Source organism: Centruroides sculpturatus, unplaced genomic scaffold (assembly GCF_000671375.1).
Source record: "Centruroides sculpturatus isolate CEXI.00-Female unplaced genomic scaffold, Cexi_2.0 scaffold571, whole genome shotgun sequence".
Taxonomy (NCBI): Eukaryota; Metazoa; Arthropoda; class Arachnida; order Scorpiones; family Buthidae; genus Centruroides; species Centruroides sculpturatus.
In genome coordinates, this window is record NW_019385013.1 from 247,927 (window position 1) to 263,119 (window position 15,193).

Sequence of the window (15,193 nt, forward strand, 5' to 3'; positions counted from 1 at the left end):
TATATATATAAAATATTTTTTTACAAGTTAAGAAATATTAGGAATGAGACATGATCAAAATGTCTTTGCACATAATTTTTTGTTTGCATTCTATGAGATAGGATAACTACTTTATCTAAGAATACAAATGATTGGATCTTCCTTTAAGATCTTATGCAGTGGCATTGTACACATCCAGGAATCTGGGATCCAGAAAATGGCAGAGGCATTGTAATCAGCGTAGTCATTTGACTTTTTGGGCAAAAGGATTGAGTGCCTTTTGAATTCATGGTAAAAAGGTTTCAGTGTATAATGAGCATGTGTGTATAATAGATGTTGCTTTCCTGCATGATGATGCACAATTCTACACAACTAACACCAATAGTATGGTAATCTGAAGAATCCTTATAAGAAATTTTTCAATATACAACATTTTATCAATGATAAAGATGTTATAGCTGCTGTATGATAGTGGATCAATATGAAACTGTCAACTTTATATGACAATGGGATCTAAAATTTGGTTGTCCAATAGGACAAATGCTTGAATGACATAGGACATTATATGGTTGATTATATGAGACATTGAAAGAAAGTCCAATGTATCACATCCATATTTCATCCTGTCCTGTTTCTATGCATGTAGTTTTAAAATAAAAACGTATGCATAAAAACTTAGATCATGCCTTATATACTCTAAAAATTTATAACTTGTAGCATGAAATTTTTCCTAGAGAGTTTAAATCTCATTTTTTTTAAAGTTTGTGGGAAATTATAAGCTAGAGAATTCATTTCAAAATGCTCTTCATTAGAGTTGAACATTCTTTATATAAAGATTATTGAAATGTATTAATCTAACAGTTAAATTACATATTTTACTAAACACTTTTCTCTAGATTGTGTTGTGTTGCACGTGGTGATGAATGAGTTCTCACAAAGAGACAGGAATATAAAACAATATTACGTGCTTTATTTTACTTTCTGAACACATATACAGGAAAGGTTCGTTGATTCCGACCTCCTTGTTCCTCACTTTAATTAAACAAAAGGGAACAAACAACACCGATTGTTGATTCACAGCGGAGCTAAACTTTTCTTTCGCGTAACAAAGGAGACACTTAATTACTAACTTAAAACTACTTATAACTAGAAGAGGAAAGGAAGAACAAGAATTAGAATAGAATGGGAGAACAAAAATGGAAATTTCTAGTAAGGAACGGGTACCCGAATGGTTGACTGAGGTGGTGGCCACTAGATGATTTCGTCTTGGGATTCTTTTCTTCTATGGGGACGGAGCACATGCGAGGACCCAAATTCGTCCTTTAGTCTCGGCTTTACCAATGTTCTTTTTCTCTTCCAATGCTGCTTCTTTCTTTTGTGTTCTTCGTAACCCTTCCGGCCGAAGCAACACCGAACTCGAGACCGCTCTCTCCGACGGTCTTTCCTCCTCCGGTCCAAAGCCAAAAGTGTCCTTATCGTCCCCCACTTGCCCTCTGGGCTATCTTCACNAAGTAAAGTAATTGCTAATTGGTTAGTTGTGACTCTGACTCTTAATCCTTGATTATGAACAAAAATAATAATCATTGTTTTACTTTATAAAATAAAACAATTAAAATTGTTCTCATTATAAAGAAATTAGTTTAATATTTAATTACATTTAAATATATGTATAATGACTAACCACTTTGTCCATACCAACAGATATCATTAATTTAGCATTTGGTGACCAGGCACATGAGTATATTGGTTTATTATTCATTGATAATGTTCCAAATCTATTTCCATTATCATTTAAATCCCATAATTTAAGTGTTCCATCATATGATGCAGATAACAGTATTAAGCTGCCATCAGGTGAGAAAGATAAATCAGTAACTATACTGCGATGATCTACTAACTCTAATATCAGATTTCCTTAAAAGAGAAAAGTTATAAATTTAAAATGTATAAAAATATATATAAGATTAGTAATTTCAAAATAAATAATTTATTAAATTAGCCTATTATACCCACTGTTATGTTTATTGCAATAGTTTAACCAGCATTCTTCCCAGGACCTTATTAATGAGCATTGCTAACCAAGGCCGGATTAACTCACTTTAGGCACTAGACACTTTCTTTTTACTGGGCCCCCTCCCCTCCCACAAGAAATATAAAACAATAAATAAAACAAAACTAAATAATATGAAAAACTAAAACAAATCTTAAATTTTTATTTAAAAAATATTTAATATACAACAATAAATTTTAGTTTTTCAAAATAGACAGTTTGACTGGGCCCTTCTAAAAACCGGGCCCTAGATATTTGTCTCGTTTGTCTATGTGATGATCCGGCCCTTGTCAGTGAGACCAATGCAAAAGATAGTCCAAATGTTATTTAACCATTGTAAAGACTAAATTGGAATTAATTATCTAAACTAAATAAAGATACATTAATTAATTTGATTGTATTTCTTTTTATCATGCTTCTATTAATTTTGTAAAAGAAAAACATGTTAATTCTTTTTAATAGGACTCTGATGATTTCTCTGTAGCAAGAAATGACACAGTTAAGACAACAAATGTAAATTTAATATAAGTAATCTAACAAACATTTGGAGACAATGTTCAAGAATCTGCACATGTATATTAATTCAAAAGATTTCATGTTAATGAAATACAAAATAAATCTACTCTTTATGATATCCTTGGTAGGAAGACTTTTAAAGATTCCTCATATACAATTTACCAGATAACACTCAGAATTGTTGGTATTGGATTTTTCCTTAATGATCATTCTACTCCTTTTTGTTTACCTGACAACTTTTCCCAGGAGAGAGAGTGATGCTCAGGGGTCTTTTCATCTATATACAAAATGGTTTTTATTAATTAAGGGACAGTCTAGTAATGTCTTTTGTGAAAAGAAAATAATTTCTGTGGCAACTGGGGAATGTCTAATATAAATACAAAATAAGGCATAGGCCTACATTCTAATTAGCAGAGACAAAACCTCTGATATAAAACTGAAAGCCATGATTTTCCTGAATTACAAATCATTTTACTGGTTTTTTCTGGCTGATCACTGTTAGGATTAAACAGTTTCTGATATTGAAGGTATTCTTCATCACAGGCCTCCAATGTTGATAATTATATTTCTCTCCCATATTTATGGTGTTTTCTGGAAAGCAAAGTTCTGTTAATGTAGCAGAAGTAGAAATAGTTTACCTTGCATTGCAAACTTATTAGTACTTATTGCTTTATTTGCATTATCTTTTTATTCTTTTCCAGATTTTATTATTTTCCAGATATAAATATAATTAGTTTCTAGTAAATAAAGTCATTTATTATATGTAAATTGTATTATAAATTATTTAAGAAACTTTGCTATTGTACAGTACAGTACATAGTCCTTTGTCTGTTTCCTCTATCTATAGATAGAGGAAACAGACAAAGGACTATGTACTGTACTGTACAATAGCAAAGTTTCAAACTGTTTGATTTCAAACTGAGCAATTGTCTGTCTCCTCCTAGTTTTCCAATATCTATAGATAGAGGAAACAGACAAAGGACTATGTACTGTACTGTACAATAGCAAAGTTTCAAACTGTTTGATTTCAAACTGAGCAATTGTCTGTCTCCTCCTAGTTTTCCAATATCTATAGATAGAGGAAACAGACAATTGCTCAGTTTGAAATCAACAGTAATTCCTGGTATTGGTATTTTCTTTTTTTGTCAGTGTCAGAATGATTTTACAAAAGTTTATGATTCCTATTCATACAAGTGTATGAATAAGAATCATATTATTACAGTTTATAAGTGTACAATTAATTAATTTTTGGGCCATCCTATATATATATATATATCAGGTGTGTCAAACTGATTTAAACAATGGACCATTAATGTGACTGGTAAGATTCATGCGGGCCACATCACATCACATTTACAAATTTTCTGAAAATTATAATTTAAAGTGAGAAAGCAGGAATATAGATAGGGCAATTAAAACACATTATGTAGTTCAGTGAATTCAACTCAACAATATATAATTGCTATAGTAGTGCTTTTATTTAAACATTTATTTTATTTAATGTAAATATTTATAAAACTTTTAGTTTTACAGTAAAAACAATTAATTTTATTAATTGTTTTTACTGGAAACTTGCCAGCACTATCTTCCTCCTCCTAGTTTTCCAATATCTGGATTCAAAGACTGAGAACAAACAATCTCCATTATGGCAGATAGATGTTTATCAGTTAATCTTGATCTGTAAGCTGTTTTATTTAATTTCAGAACAGTGTAGCCATGGGTCATGAAAAATTACAGGGCTGCCAGTTTGACACCCCTGATATATATCAACAAACAATATAAATTTTATTTTTCAAATTTACAATTTTGGCAGGTGGAGTTGAAATGATAAAACTTGGTGATAAATTAATTGAATTCCATTCAGATTTTAAATTATATATTACTACTAAACTTCAAAATCCTCATTACTTGCCAGAAATCACAAATAAAGTCACTTTAATCAACTTTATGATAACACCTGAGGGTCTTCAAGATCAATTACTTGAAATTGTTGTGGCTAAAGAAAGGTAAAATTTATTTGCATTATGCTACCATATTTTCATGCATACAATCCACAGATTATCTATATTTAAATAAGAGTTGAAAAGGGTGTGGGTTATATGCCAATTTTAAATTGCAATTATGAACTCACACCTATGGAAGCAGCCATTGCTCCATATGCACAGCGTATATAGTGGTGCATGTTATCTAAAAGTTTTATTTCCACGAGTGGTTGTATACGTTAACACAGGTTATATATACTATGGATTATATGCATGAAAATATGCTATATTATTAGTGTGTAAAATATCTTATGTTGATTAAATTTATAATTTATCATGGCAGATAATTAAAAATTAATTTGAAATAAAATTCTTAATTATTTATTCTTGTATGAAAACAATTTAAGGCATATTTATTTTATACTTTACTAAATATACATATATAAATCATCATTTATGAATGAATTAATTCTGTAATTCTGTCATATAGAATGGTAGATTATTGTTTATTCTGTTTATTCTATAAAATTCTGTTTGCAGCGAGACTTGTACACTTAAAATATTTTAAGAAAAAAGAAAGAAATTTCTTAAAATATTTGGAATAAGAAATTTTAATAGGAAACTGTATATAATCAGTGGTAAATTGCACCTGAGGAAAAACCATTTCACTGCCTTTGTTTCCAGAATGGTTGCCAATAGAGAGCACTTCCAGTTTTGGCATTCTTGTAATAACAACTTTAATATATAATTACTGTACTTGGGTTTATTATTTTTTATATTTTTCTCCTTTTGACTGCTCATTTTGCCATTCAATTTCACTTTGCCAGTTAAGGCAGTTGTCTTGTTGCCTCAGCCATCGAGCTATCCCTGTATATAATTTATAATATTTAATAAGTAAAACCAAAAAATCTAAAAATATTGAAAATAGAGATAAACAAATTTTAAAAATTTAGTCTAAAAGCTAAAACAAAATGATACACAATAATTTTTTTATGAATATACATATATATTTAATACATAAATATTTTGATGTGACAAGATCAAAATCTGCCTTCATAATAATTAATCTATGCACCTTTAACAGTGGGTGAATGTGAAGAAATGCTAATGTTTTTGACTCAATTAATTCACCATCTTTGGATGCAAACAGATGAAAATGGAATACTAATATCAATTAGAAGGAAGACAGGAGAAGAAACAAGCATGGGGAGATGGACTATGATAACAGTTCTTGATGATAAAGGCTAATGAACTATTGCCAGACAGAAGGAAAAAGTCCTTATCCCTGCTATTTAAACATGTGTTTTCCCACATTTAAAGGTGCATTTATTAATTTAGAAAATTAATTACAGTGGGTATTCAATCTAGTTCATTCTTAATAAATTGATTTAAAAAAGTTTAAATACTTTTATAGCAAATGAAACTTGTAATCAAGTAAAGAAATAAATTTAAAATAAATAAAATTTTAGAGTTTTTATATTTTAATAAATAGACCAAATCTAGAAAAAGAAAGGCAAGAACTTATTGTCCAAAGTTCAGAAAACAGAAATGATTTAGCAAAGTTAGAAGAAACGATTTTAAAGACTTTGTCATCGGAGAAGAATGTTCTAGAAGATGAAGTTGCACTCAATATATTGGACAATTCTAAAATTTTAGCTGATGAAATCAGTGTCAAACAAAAGGTATTTTAAAATTTATTTTTAAAATGCATTTTATTTTTTTAATAAGTAATAATGTATATTATAAAAAATTAATATAATGTATATTATATTATATAAAGCAACTGTAATCTCATTACCAGTCTATATAATAATCTGTGTAAAACCAAACTCATTATATGTTAATAATCAAATGATGCAGCCAGATTGTTATCAGGCTACAATATGGATAATTACATTGTGGTAATACACCAAACGTTTATATATTTGTCTTTAGTGTTAAACTTAATATTAAGTTTCCTCATTCCTTTGTCTATAAATTTTCTTGAACTTTCTAACGGTCCTTCCTCCCTGCTGGCGGTAACACATTTTATGTGAAAGACAATGACAAACAAGGGTGTGGAGAAAAAGACCCCGAGGCAAGTCGGGGGAAGGAGTCGTTCATTCTAGAGCTAGCGTTCGGATGAACACTAGAAAGCTTCTATTCCTTTATTCATCTGCCTTACGAACGCTAGAGTTAGCGTTCAGAAGGCAGATGAAGAAAGGAAGTCACCGAAACCAAATAAGACTAGGAAATCAGAGAACATCTATAGGGAGAAACCACGGAAGAGAAGGAATGAAGAAAGATCAACGCAAGTCTTTACCTTGACAATAGCGAAGTCTAAAGGAAGGAAGGAAGAAAACTCGGGTACCCCATCAGCATTCTTGTCCTGTTCTTAGTGCTCTTAATCTTAATAACAACCCTTTCCTGCTATATTTCTTCATTACTATATAAGTTAGATTAAGATAGGTTAAGTAAAATTTCACTGTGTCGGGAAAAAGACGTGTCACTCTCTTAAAGATGTGGGGTTGGGATCCTAAAGAATCTTGTATATGTATAACTGCACAAACCGACAATAAAAATTTTATTGTAGACACTTTCTTTGTTTTGTTCGTCTGCGTAAACACCACAACATAGTATTAGGAGATGGAAAACTAGAGATAGGCAGCTTAACTGCCTATCTCTAGTTTTCCATCTCCTAATACTATGTAATATCTTCCAGTTGCTCTATCTCTTTAATGATTAAGTTTAACACAAGATGATGGCTTAACCATATATCTCTAGTCAAAATTACTTATTATCTTAATGATTAATTAGCTATTTTTTAGCTTGATAAAAATCTGGCTGTATCATTTGACTACTTTACATGTCTTAAAAGGAAAATAATAATTACTTTTTCAGTCTGAAATTATGTTGTTGAATAATAGCCCATGTTTCTAGACTATGTTGTAAAAATTTAATAATATTTGTAAACAATATTTATATTATACTTTCATCCACTTTGGACATTCTTGTGAACTAGGACTTGTTATACTAGGGAAAAGAAACAAACAATTTTCAATTAAAATATATTTACTGTAATGTAATGTAAATTACAGTAAATATATTTTAATTGGAAATTGTGTTTCTCTTCCCTAGTATAACTAGTCCTAGTTCACAAGAATGTCCAAAGTGGACAAAAGTATAATATAAGTAATTAAGGACAAGAAGCATGTATCAACAAATAGTAAATAAACTAATGTTTAGAAACAAAATAAAAAATAATGAATTATCATCAAGATGTGTTGAGATGTTCTAACTTTCTAGTGTTTGGTAATAACTTGGCATAAACTATAAAACATAACATTTATTTATAACACAAATCTTCTGACTCCAATATAAATAATTTTTGTGATAGAACTTAGAAAGTATGGAGCATGACTTTTTCTGTCTGGATGCTGAGACCTCTAGTCTGAAAGTGAGAGTTCCTTCCTTTGTGTATTCTCTTTCTTGTCCTCCTATGCAATTGCTCCGGCCTCTTCATATGTTTTGGGAAATAGTTCTCAACCACAACAGATGGATATCTCTTCCAAAATATACAGTGAAATTTGTTTTGGATGAGCTTATTTTTCATTCACTTATACTGAATCTAATGATATTGGATATATTCAATATTATTATGGCAGAAAAATTTTTTCAAAGTTCTCATAAATTGTATGAAAGCTTCTTTCAAAATCAATATAAAGAAAAATCTGAATATTAAAGAGAGTATTCAAAGCATATATTATTTTTCAAAAGCAAAATTAGGAATGAGAAATTTTAACAAAGTTGAAAGATGAAGGAATAGAGAATTATTATATATAACATCACTAAAATATAACAGAATCTCATAGTAATTCAATAGAAAATTCTCATTTTGCATTACTATGAGATTCTCTGGATGTAGGATGAAAAATGGTGTTACAGTATTTCCAGTAAAAATATCAAATGATGCCATATCTCATTTTCTAATGCAGTAACTTGTTAGGACAAGTTACTATTAGAAAGTAAACTCTGAATGCCAACCAAAATTTATTTTTTCAATATCCACAAACATATTCTGTTTTTTTTTTTTTGAAATCAAGATAAAAAAATTCTACTTAAACTTTACTAATTTTGCTTTTTCCAACCCATCCTATCAATGATGTTGATATACCTGAGAACAGCTAGAAAGACCAAAAGTACTACAGTTTAAATGAAAGTTTTTGTTTATATCTTTATAAAATCAGAAAATTGCTTGTATAAATCTTATATACAGTAGACTGTCCTGTATCTAGACTGATCAATTGCAACCAAAACTTTTCAAAAACATTGTACTGTGGCTATATGCCATATTAATGTATATATTAATTCAAGTATAGTTTTAGTCCTCTTCTTTGTTCTTTAGGTACATTCATAAGGTTGAACGAGTTAAACAAGAATGATGTCATCATATTCTTATTTTGTTAGACTTTTCAACTGATTCGTTTATAACTAAATGACTGTTTCTACAATTGAAGATATGAATATTTTTAGTGCAGCCTTATCCAAAATATTTTTCTTCGATTGCATCGGGTGTACTGTTAGTTCTATCATATCACCTTTTAATTCACAATTTAAACACTCAAGTAGATTTAGAAACATTGATATCACCAGGTACCATTTTCTTAATGAAGTAAACTACCTTGTTTATTTGTGAACTTCATTAGAGTTTTGTTTGAAATGTCATCACCACAGACCATGCACACTGGGAGAGACTACTACTATAGCTAATTCCATGTGATATGAATTCCATGTTGTACGAGTCACTTAGATTTTACAAATACGTGAGCCGTTCACAGCCCGGCACACGTATTTGTAAAATCTAAGTGACTCGTACAACATGGAATTCATATAAAACGGAATTATCAACAGTGTTATAGGGGGGTCTACTTGTACTTTTTGACTGATTCGTTACTAATGCATTTAACTTGTTCGACTTTTTGAACGTACTCTTTATTTCTTCTTCCTTCCAGAACTTTCCTTTCTAACTCTTTTCCCTTGGGTGGAGTAACCGATTTTTGGAACCAATGAAAGAAAAGAGGCCCTGGGGCTTGTGAGTGAAAGAAAAGACATTCTTGGGTCTAGACCTCGTGGTTGACAGATGTTGAATGTGGTGCTCCAGGTCATGAATGGCAATGACTGGGGAATTTGAGAGAGTTTGAGAATTGGATTTTTATCATAGTTATGATAAAAGGGTGTAATAACAAGTTGCAAGGTGAAACCTAGTGGAGACGACGATGAGAGACTTTTCAGAAAAGGTTCAACATGGTATCCCACCCAAAATTGTGAAGTCCAGCAAAAATCCCGGATATTTCACTCCTTACTGTATTCTATTTTTCTAGATTTTCTATTCTCTATCATCATCTTTCTTTCCCTAGTTTTAAGTTAGTATGTAAGTATTAGTCATAGTTTTCAGTTATCATTCATACTTGTTGCAAATGATACATTTGTGACTGTGTGTTGGTATATTGTTTGACACATATTGTCATTAATCACTGTAGAGTTGGAATCCAAAAGAACCTGTTCATATACACAAAATAAAATACTTTGTTTGACTATGATATCACTTAGTTATTTATACGGCTTTCCTTTGCTGATCTACGTATATTTCACATGAACATCACAGTACATTACTCTGAATCTCACCTTTCCATACTAGTGTGTGCATTTTTTAATTTTCTTTTTATTAAGTTTGCATTGAAGTTTATAGGTTTATAGTTGGCACAATGCATCAACCATCACTGACATGATAATGACGAGGCACTGGCATGTGTAGCAGCTCATCAGTGATCAAAACAAACAACTTTAACACAATACTTTCAAAATTAATTGTAATTATAATTGTCAAAAATAAGTGCTAAAATCAAAATAAACGTTTTTTATACATACAGTAGGCACATATGTTAGTTTATTTAAAAATGATCACACTCCCTTATCTGGATTTTCCTAACATCCCAATTACTCCCATTTACATTAGTTCAGATATGGAAGAGTCTACTGTATAAATAAATTATTTAAATGTAAATATAAGAAGAAATAAAATCTTTAATTTTTCTAATTAATAATTACATTGAAACTAATGATCATAATAATAATTTAACTTTTCTTACACCAAGCCTTTCAAAATATCAGAATTTGTATTTATGTGAATGCAATATGTTGTTTCTTTCTCTTTTAACCAAACTGTTTTATTTACTAGATCAATAATATAATTTTTTAATTCATATTGTGTATGTAAATCATGCAATGTTTATACTCTCTAACTAAATTATAGTAACATTTGTAATTTCAATTTTTCAGTTAAAAGATAGAAATTTTAAAATATTTAATTTAATTACTTAATTTATTATTACTTTTTTGTAGGTGACAGAAGTAACAGAGAAAAAAATTGAAAATTCTCGTATGGAATACAAATTAGTTGCACTTCATTCTTCCGTATTGTTTTTCTCTATCAAGGATCTTCCAAATATAGAATCGAGTTATCAATTTTCGCTAAATTGGTTCATCAATCTTTTCATTTTGTCTATTAATAAAAGGTAGTCTGGTTTATTAAGTAGTTTTTGTTTTGTTAATAGATTTTTGAATATGATCTAAAATGATATTTAAACATAAAACAAAATTTGAAAATGATATTTATAAAAATATTATTTTAGAAAAGTTTTATGCTATTTATTATGTTAAAAACCATTTAAAAGGATTTCAAAAATACTGTACTGTACAGCATATAGAATCGAATATTCAGAATTTCAAAATTTAATTTTTTTGAAATAGTTTCTTTTTAATGGATTTCACTGTCAATATGACAGTGAAATCCATTAAAAAGAATTTCACGTTTGTATCTTAAAGCATTATAGTTTGTATCTTAAAGCATTATAGTTTTTTAAACTAAGTGCTTTTAGTGCTTACAGGCAGTCAGGCTAACACACATTATAGGTAAAAAGTATTAATTTTGATATTGAGCTTGTTAAAAAGATGAATAACAATTTTCTAGAATTGTGAAAATACATATTGATAGAATAAACTTATTTTTTATAATCATATTTTATAGATTTAACTCAAAATGCTAAAATCTGGAAAGTTTTTCCAGATTACAGTTGAGTCATGAACTCTCTTTTATTTTTACAAATTTTATATGTTCATTATAAATTGTAATGATAGAAAATTATTTTATTTATATAGCACAAGATCTCAAACATTATCTAAAAGAATAAGATATTTGACAGATCATTTTACATATAGTCTGTATAGAAATGTATGTCGTTCTTTGTTCGAAAAAGATAAATTAGCATTTACATTTTTCCTCTGCTGTAATTTGTTGATGTAAGTATATTTTAAACAATTTTTTAAAATTAATTTATGGATATTTGCTAGATAATTTTAAAGTTAATAATTTGATTTTTTATGATATAGAATCTATTTTAGAATATTTACTTTTAACATCAGTTATTTATTGTATTGGTAGTTGTTTCTCATATAAGTTTTTCTGTATAATTTCAATTATTTCTTAATAAAATTTGATAAATAAATGCAATAAGACCTAATGTACAGTACTTTAATAAAATAGCAAATGTTATTTTATTAAGTATATCTAAATTAATAAAATTAATGTAAATAATCTAATTTATTATTTTAAGATAATTCAAAATTGCATTTGGTTAGTTTATATTCAATATTGCTAATTATTCCTGAAGTTAATATTTCTAAATGATGGTAGATAGTTGAGGCAGTAATGATGTCAGTATAAATTGAGTTTGAGTTCCCGTTGGATTCTCAGAAAAACGTTCATGGGTTAGGTTTCCATTTCCCTTCATTTCCAGTATCTCATTATGGGCATAATTAAACTCATAATTATAATAAAAAAGATTCTCTTAGTATCCACAGGATGTAAAAAGTTTTAAAAACAATTATTCTGAATAAATCTTGAGGAAACAATGGTGTTAAATATAATTGACACTGTAGAAATTGAAAAACATATACAATATGAAGATTGGCATAAAAGTGTTATAAATATTGTATTAATCTTCATAATATCTATTTCTAAAAACAATATTGAGTAATTTATAATATAAAATATATAATTAAATCAGTAATATAGTTTCTTTAGTAGAAAATTCACTAAAAATCTTATATAATTATTAATGTTTACATTTTATATTTACTTCAGTTTTTAGGAATACATTTAACTTATAGAATATTATTACTAAATTGAAAGTGAGATGTAATTAAATACTATATATATGAGCTGTTGATTTTGAAAGTGGGGCAAAGGCATTTTATGTTATTGCTAGATATTGCATTTGAATGGGTTTAAAATATTTGTAAACAGTAGTAGACTTATTTTATATTTTTTTATCTTATTTCATGTAAATTTAAAATGCAAAATTGGTTATCTGTGTTAGGTAAAAAGAATTCATGGCTTTTGGTATGCACCAATGGACTTGCCTCACTTTCAAAAGCAATGATTTGTTGAAAACATTGATTTTCTTTGAATGGAATGTAATTATAATATTAAACTTGAATATTTTATTTATTTACTTATTTATTTCATTTCAACATTCTGCACTTCTTTCAAAAAGCTGTAATAAAACAAAAAATTTAATTTTATAGGAAAAAGTGGATAAAATAAGTAAAAATATTTAGTAATACGTTGCATGCATATAATTGTATTTCTTAGTTTAGATAGTACAGATTTTTAAAGTATTAATGATGAATGCATAGTACATAGGGTAATAAATCCAACATATCTTTATATTTTTCTTTAGAGTGGACTTGTCTCACTTTCAAAATTAACACATAATAAATATCATTGACAGTATAAATTACTAGTAACAAATTTATACTGTTATTAAAAGATATTTATTGTGAATTGATTAAAAACATAAATTTTATGTTAATTTGTAATAAAAATTAGTTTTAACTATTTTTTTCACAAAATGGACTTGCCCCAGTTTCAAAATCAACGGCTTATATAAATGTTTTACATTTGTATATTATTCTAGAATAAAACTTTTAAGTAACATTACTAATTTTTGAATAAAAAATTAATTTCTATTGGTTTAACATTTTTTAAAATTTAGAACAAATAAATAAAATTTTAAGTGTTATATAAAAAAATTTTGCCATGATATTGAAGTATTTAGTACAGTTGTTTCTCCTATAATAGAGTATGTGTATTTTTGAAAATCATTGTACTATGGAATTTTTTAAATTAAAAATAATAAGGCTTATGGGAAAAATAACATTAGGATTAAGGAAAGAACACTCAAAACATTCAAACAAACAACCTTTCAAAACATTTTATTATTTGAAGCTTCTCCACAATGCTAAAAACTTTTCCTCCTTTGCTTATTATTTCAGTTCTTATAATAGGGATGCTTACCCATATTTAGAATATGGTATTAAATACTTTTGTTTAGAAGAATATGTAAATTCAGAAAAACATTGCAATATACATTCATAGTACTAGCTTACCCATTCACACTAGTTTACCCATTTGTATTGACAAATGGGTAAACTCGGATAAAAGATGCATTATGTGCATATTTTGTGTATTTCTCTAAGGATTGCATTCAGTAACACAAAGCTTATGTTTTGTGAATACAAAAATACATCAGTTGAATATAATCATTCATTACCTTGCAAAAATTCACATATAAGCTAATGTTATATGAAATATGTTGTTACAGAAGAGATTGTTTAGGATTCTAACTTCTTTTAAATTGATTTTTATCTTATTTTGAAATAAACTTGAAAATAAACCTGAAATGAAATTTAATGGATCTTTTACTAAAGAAGATGAAATACATTTGAAAAATTTTAAATTAGACATTTATTATACACTTCTTTAATTCAATATTCCTACTGGAAGAAGCCATTTGGTCTAATTTCTATGTTAAATTGATCAAAAAATGTTAATAATGTTATAAATTATATACTTAATGAATGTGATTTAAAAACTAAGTATATTACTATTTTGTTGTTTTATATAAAAACAATGTTAAGTATATATATATTACATTCTTTTCAGTACATATAATGGTTAATACATGTTCAATCAATAAATGAAATTATGCTGACGAGAATAATGGAAAAATGTAATTAAATTCAGTCAAAATTGCCAGTATAAATTAAAGTTTTTTTCCATTAAGAGTACAATTCTATTATGATACAATTTCAGAGCTGAAAATTTTATCACCATTGATATATGTACTTAAATTTTAATTGACAATTTTCTGAAAATAATACATATATTAATATAATGTAATGTATAAAATATAAAAAGTTTTATTGAATCTATTTTTGTTGTCATTATTTAGAACTGTAAATTACTTTTATTATATAGTAATGAAATTAATATTATTGATTTTATTGGTATTATTTTGAAAACTGACATAAAATATAGATGATAACAAATCATTATGTTTTGTAGAGCTCATAAACAGTTATCACCTGAAGAATTACAGTTTTTCTTAACTGGTGCTGTTGGTCTTGAAAACAAAATTAAGAAACCTGCACCGTGGATTCCTGATAATGCTTGGGATAATTTATGTTATTTGTCAGAAATGACAGCTTTTGATAATTTTATGTAAGAAATTAAATACATTTTATTATTTAATTAACTAATAATAATAAATGATTTATGTAATAT

The 15,193-nt window shown here is 27.7% G+C and overlaps 1 protein-coding gene across 1 annotated transcript in view; it reads left to right on the plus strand.

Annotated features, from left to right (window-relative positions):
• Positions 1-15,193, plus strand: part of LOC111633416 (dynein heavy chain 12, axonemal-like) — a 172,523-nt gene that overhangs the window by 124,517 nt on the left and 32,813 nt on the right. The window contains exons 48-52 of the mRNA XM_023377981.1: positions 4,359-4,551; positions 6,020-6,209; positions 10,909-11,081; positions 11,725-11,865; positions 14,975-15,130. Coding sequence (XP_023233749.1) covers positions 4,359-4,551; positions 6,020-6,209; positions 10,909-11,081; positions 11,725-11,865; positions 14,975-15,130 — 853 coding nt within the window. The remainder of the gene's footprint in view (positions 1-4,358; positions 4,552-6,019; positions 6,210-10,908; positions 11,082-11,724; positions 11,866-14,974; positions 15,131-15,193) is intronic.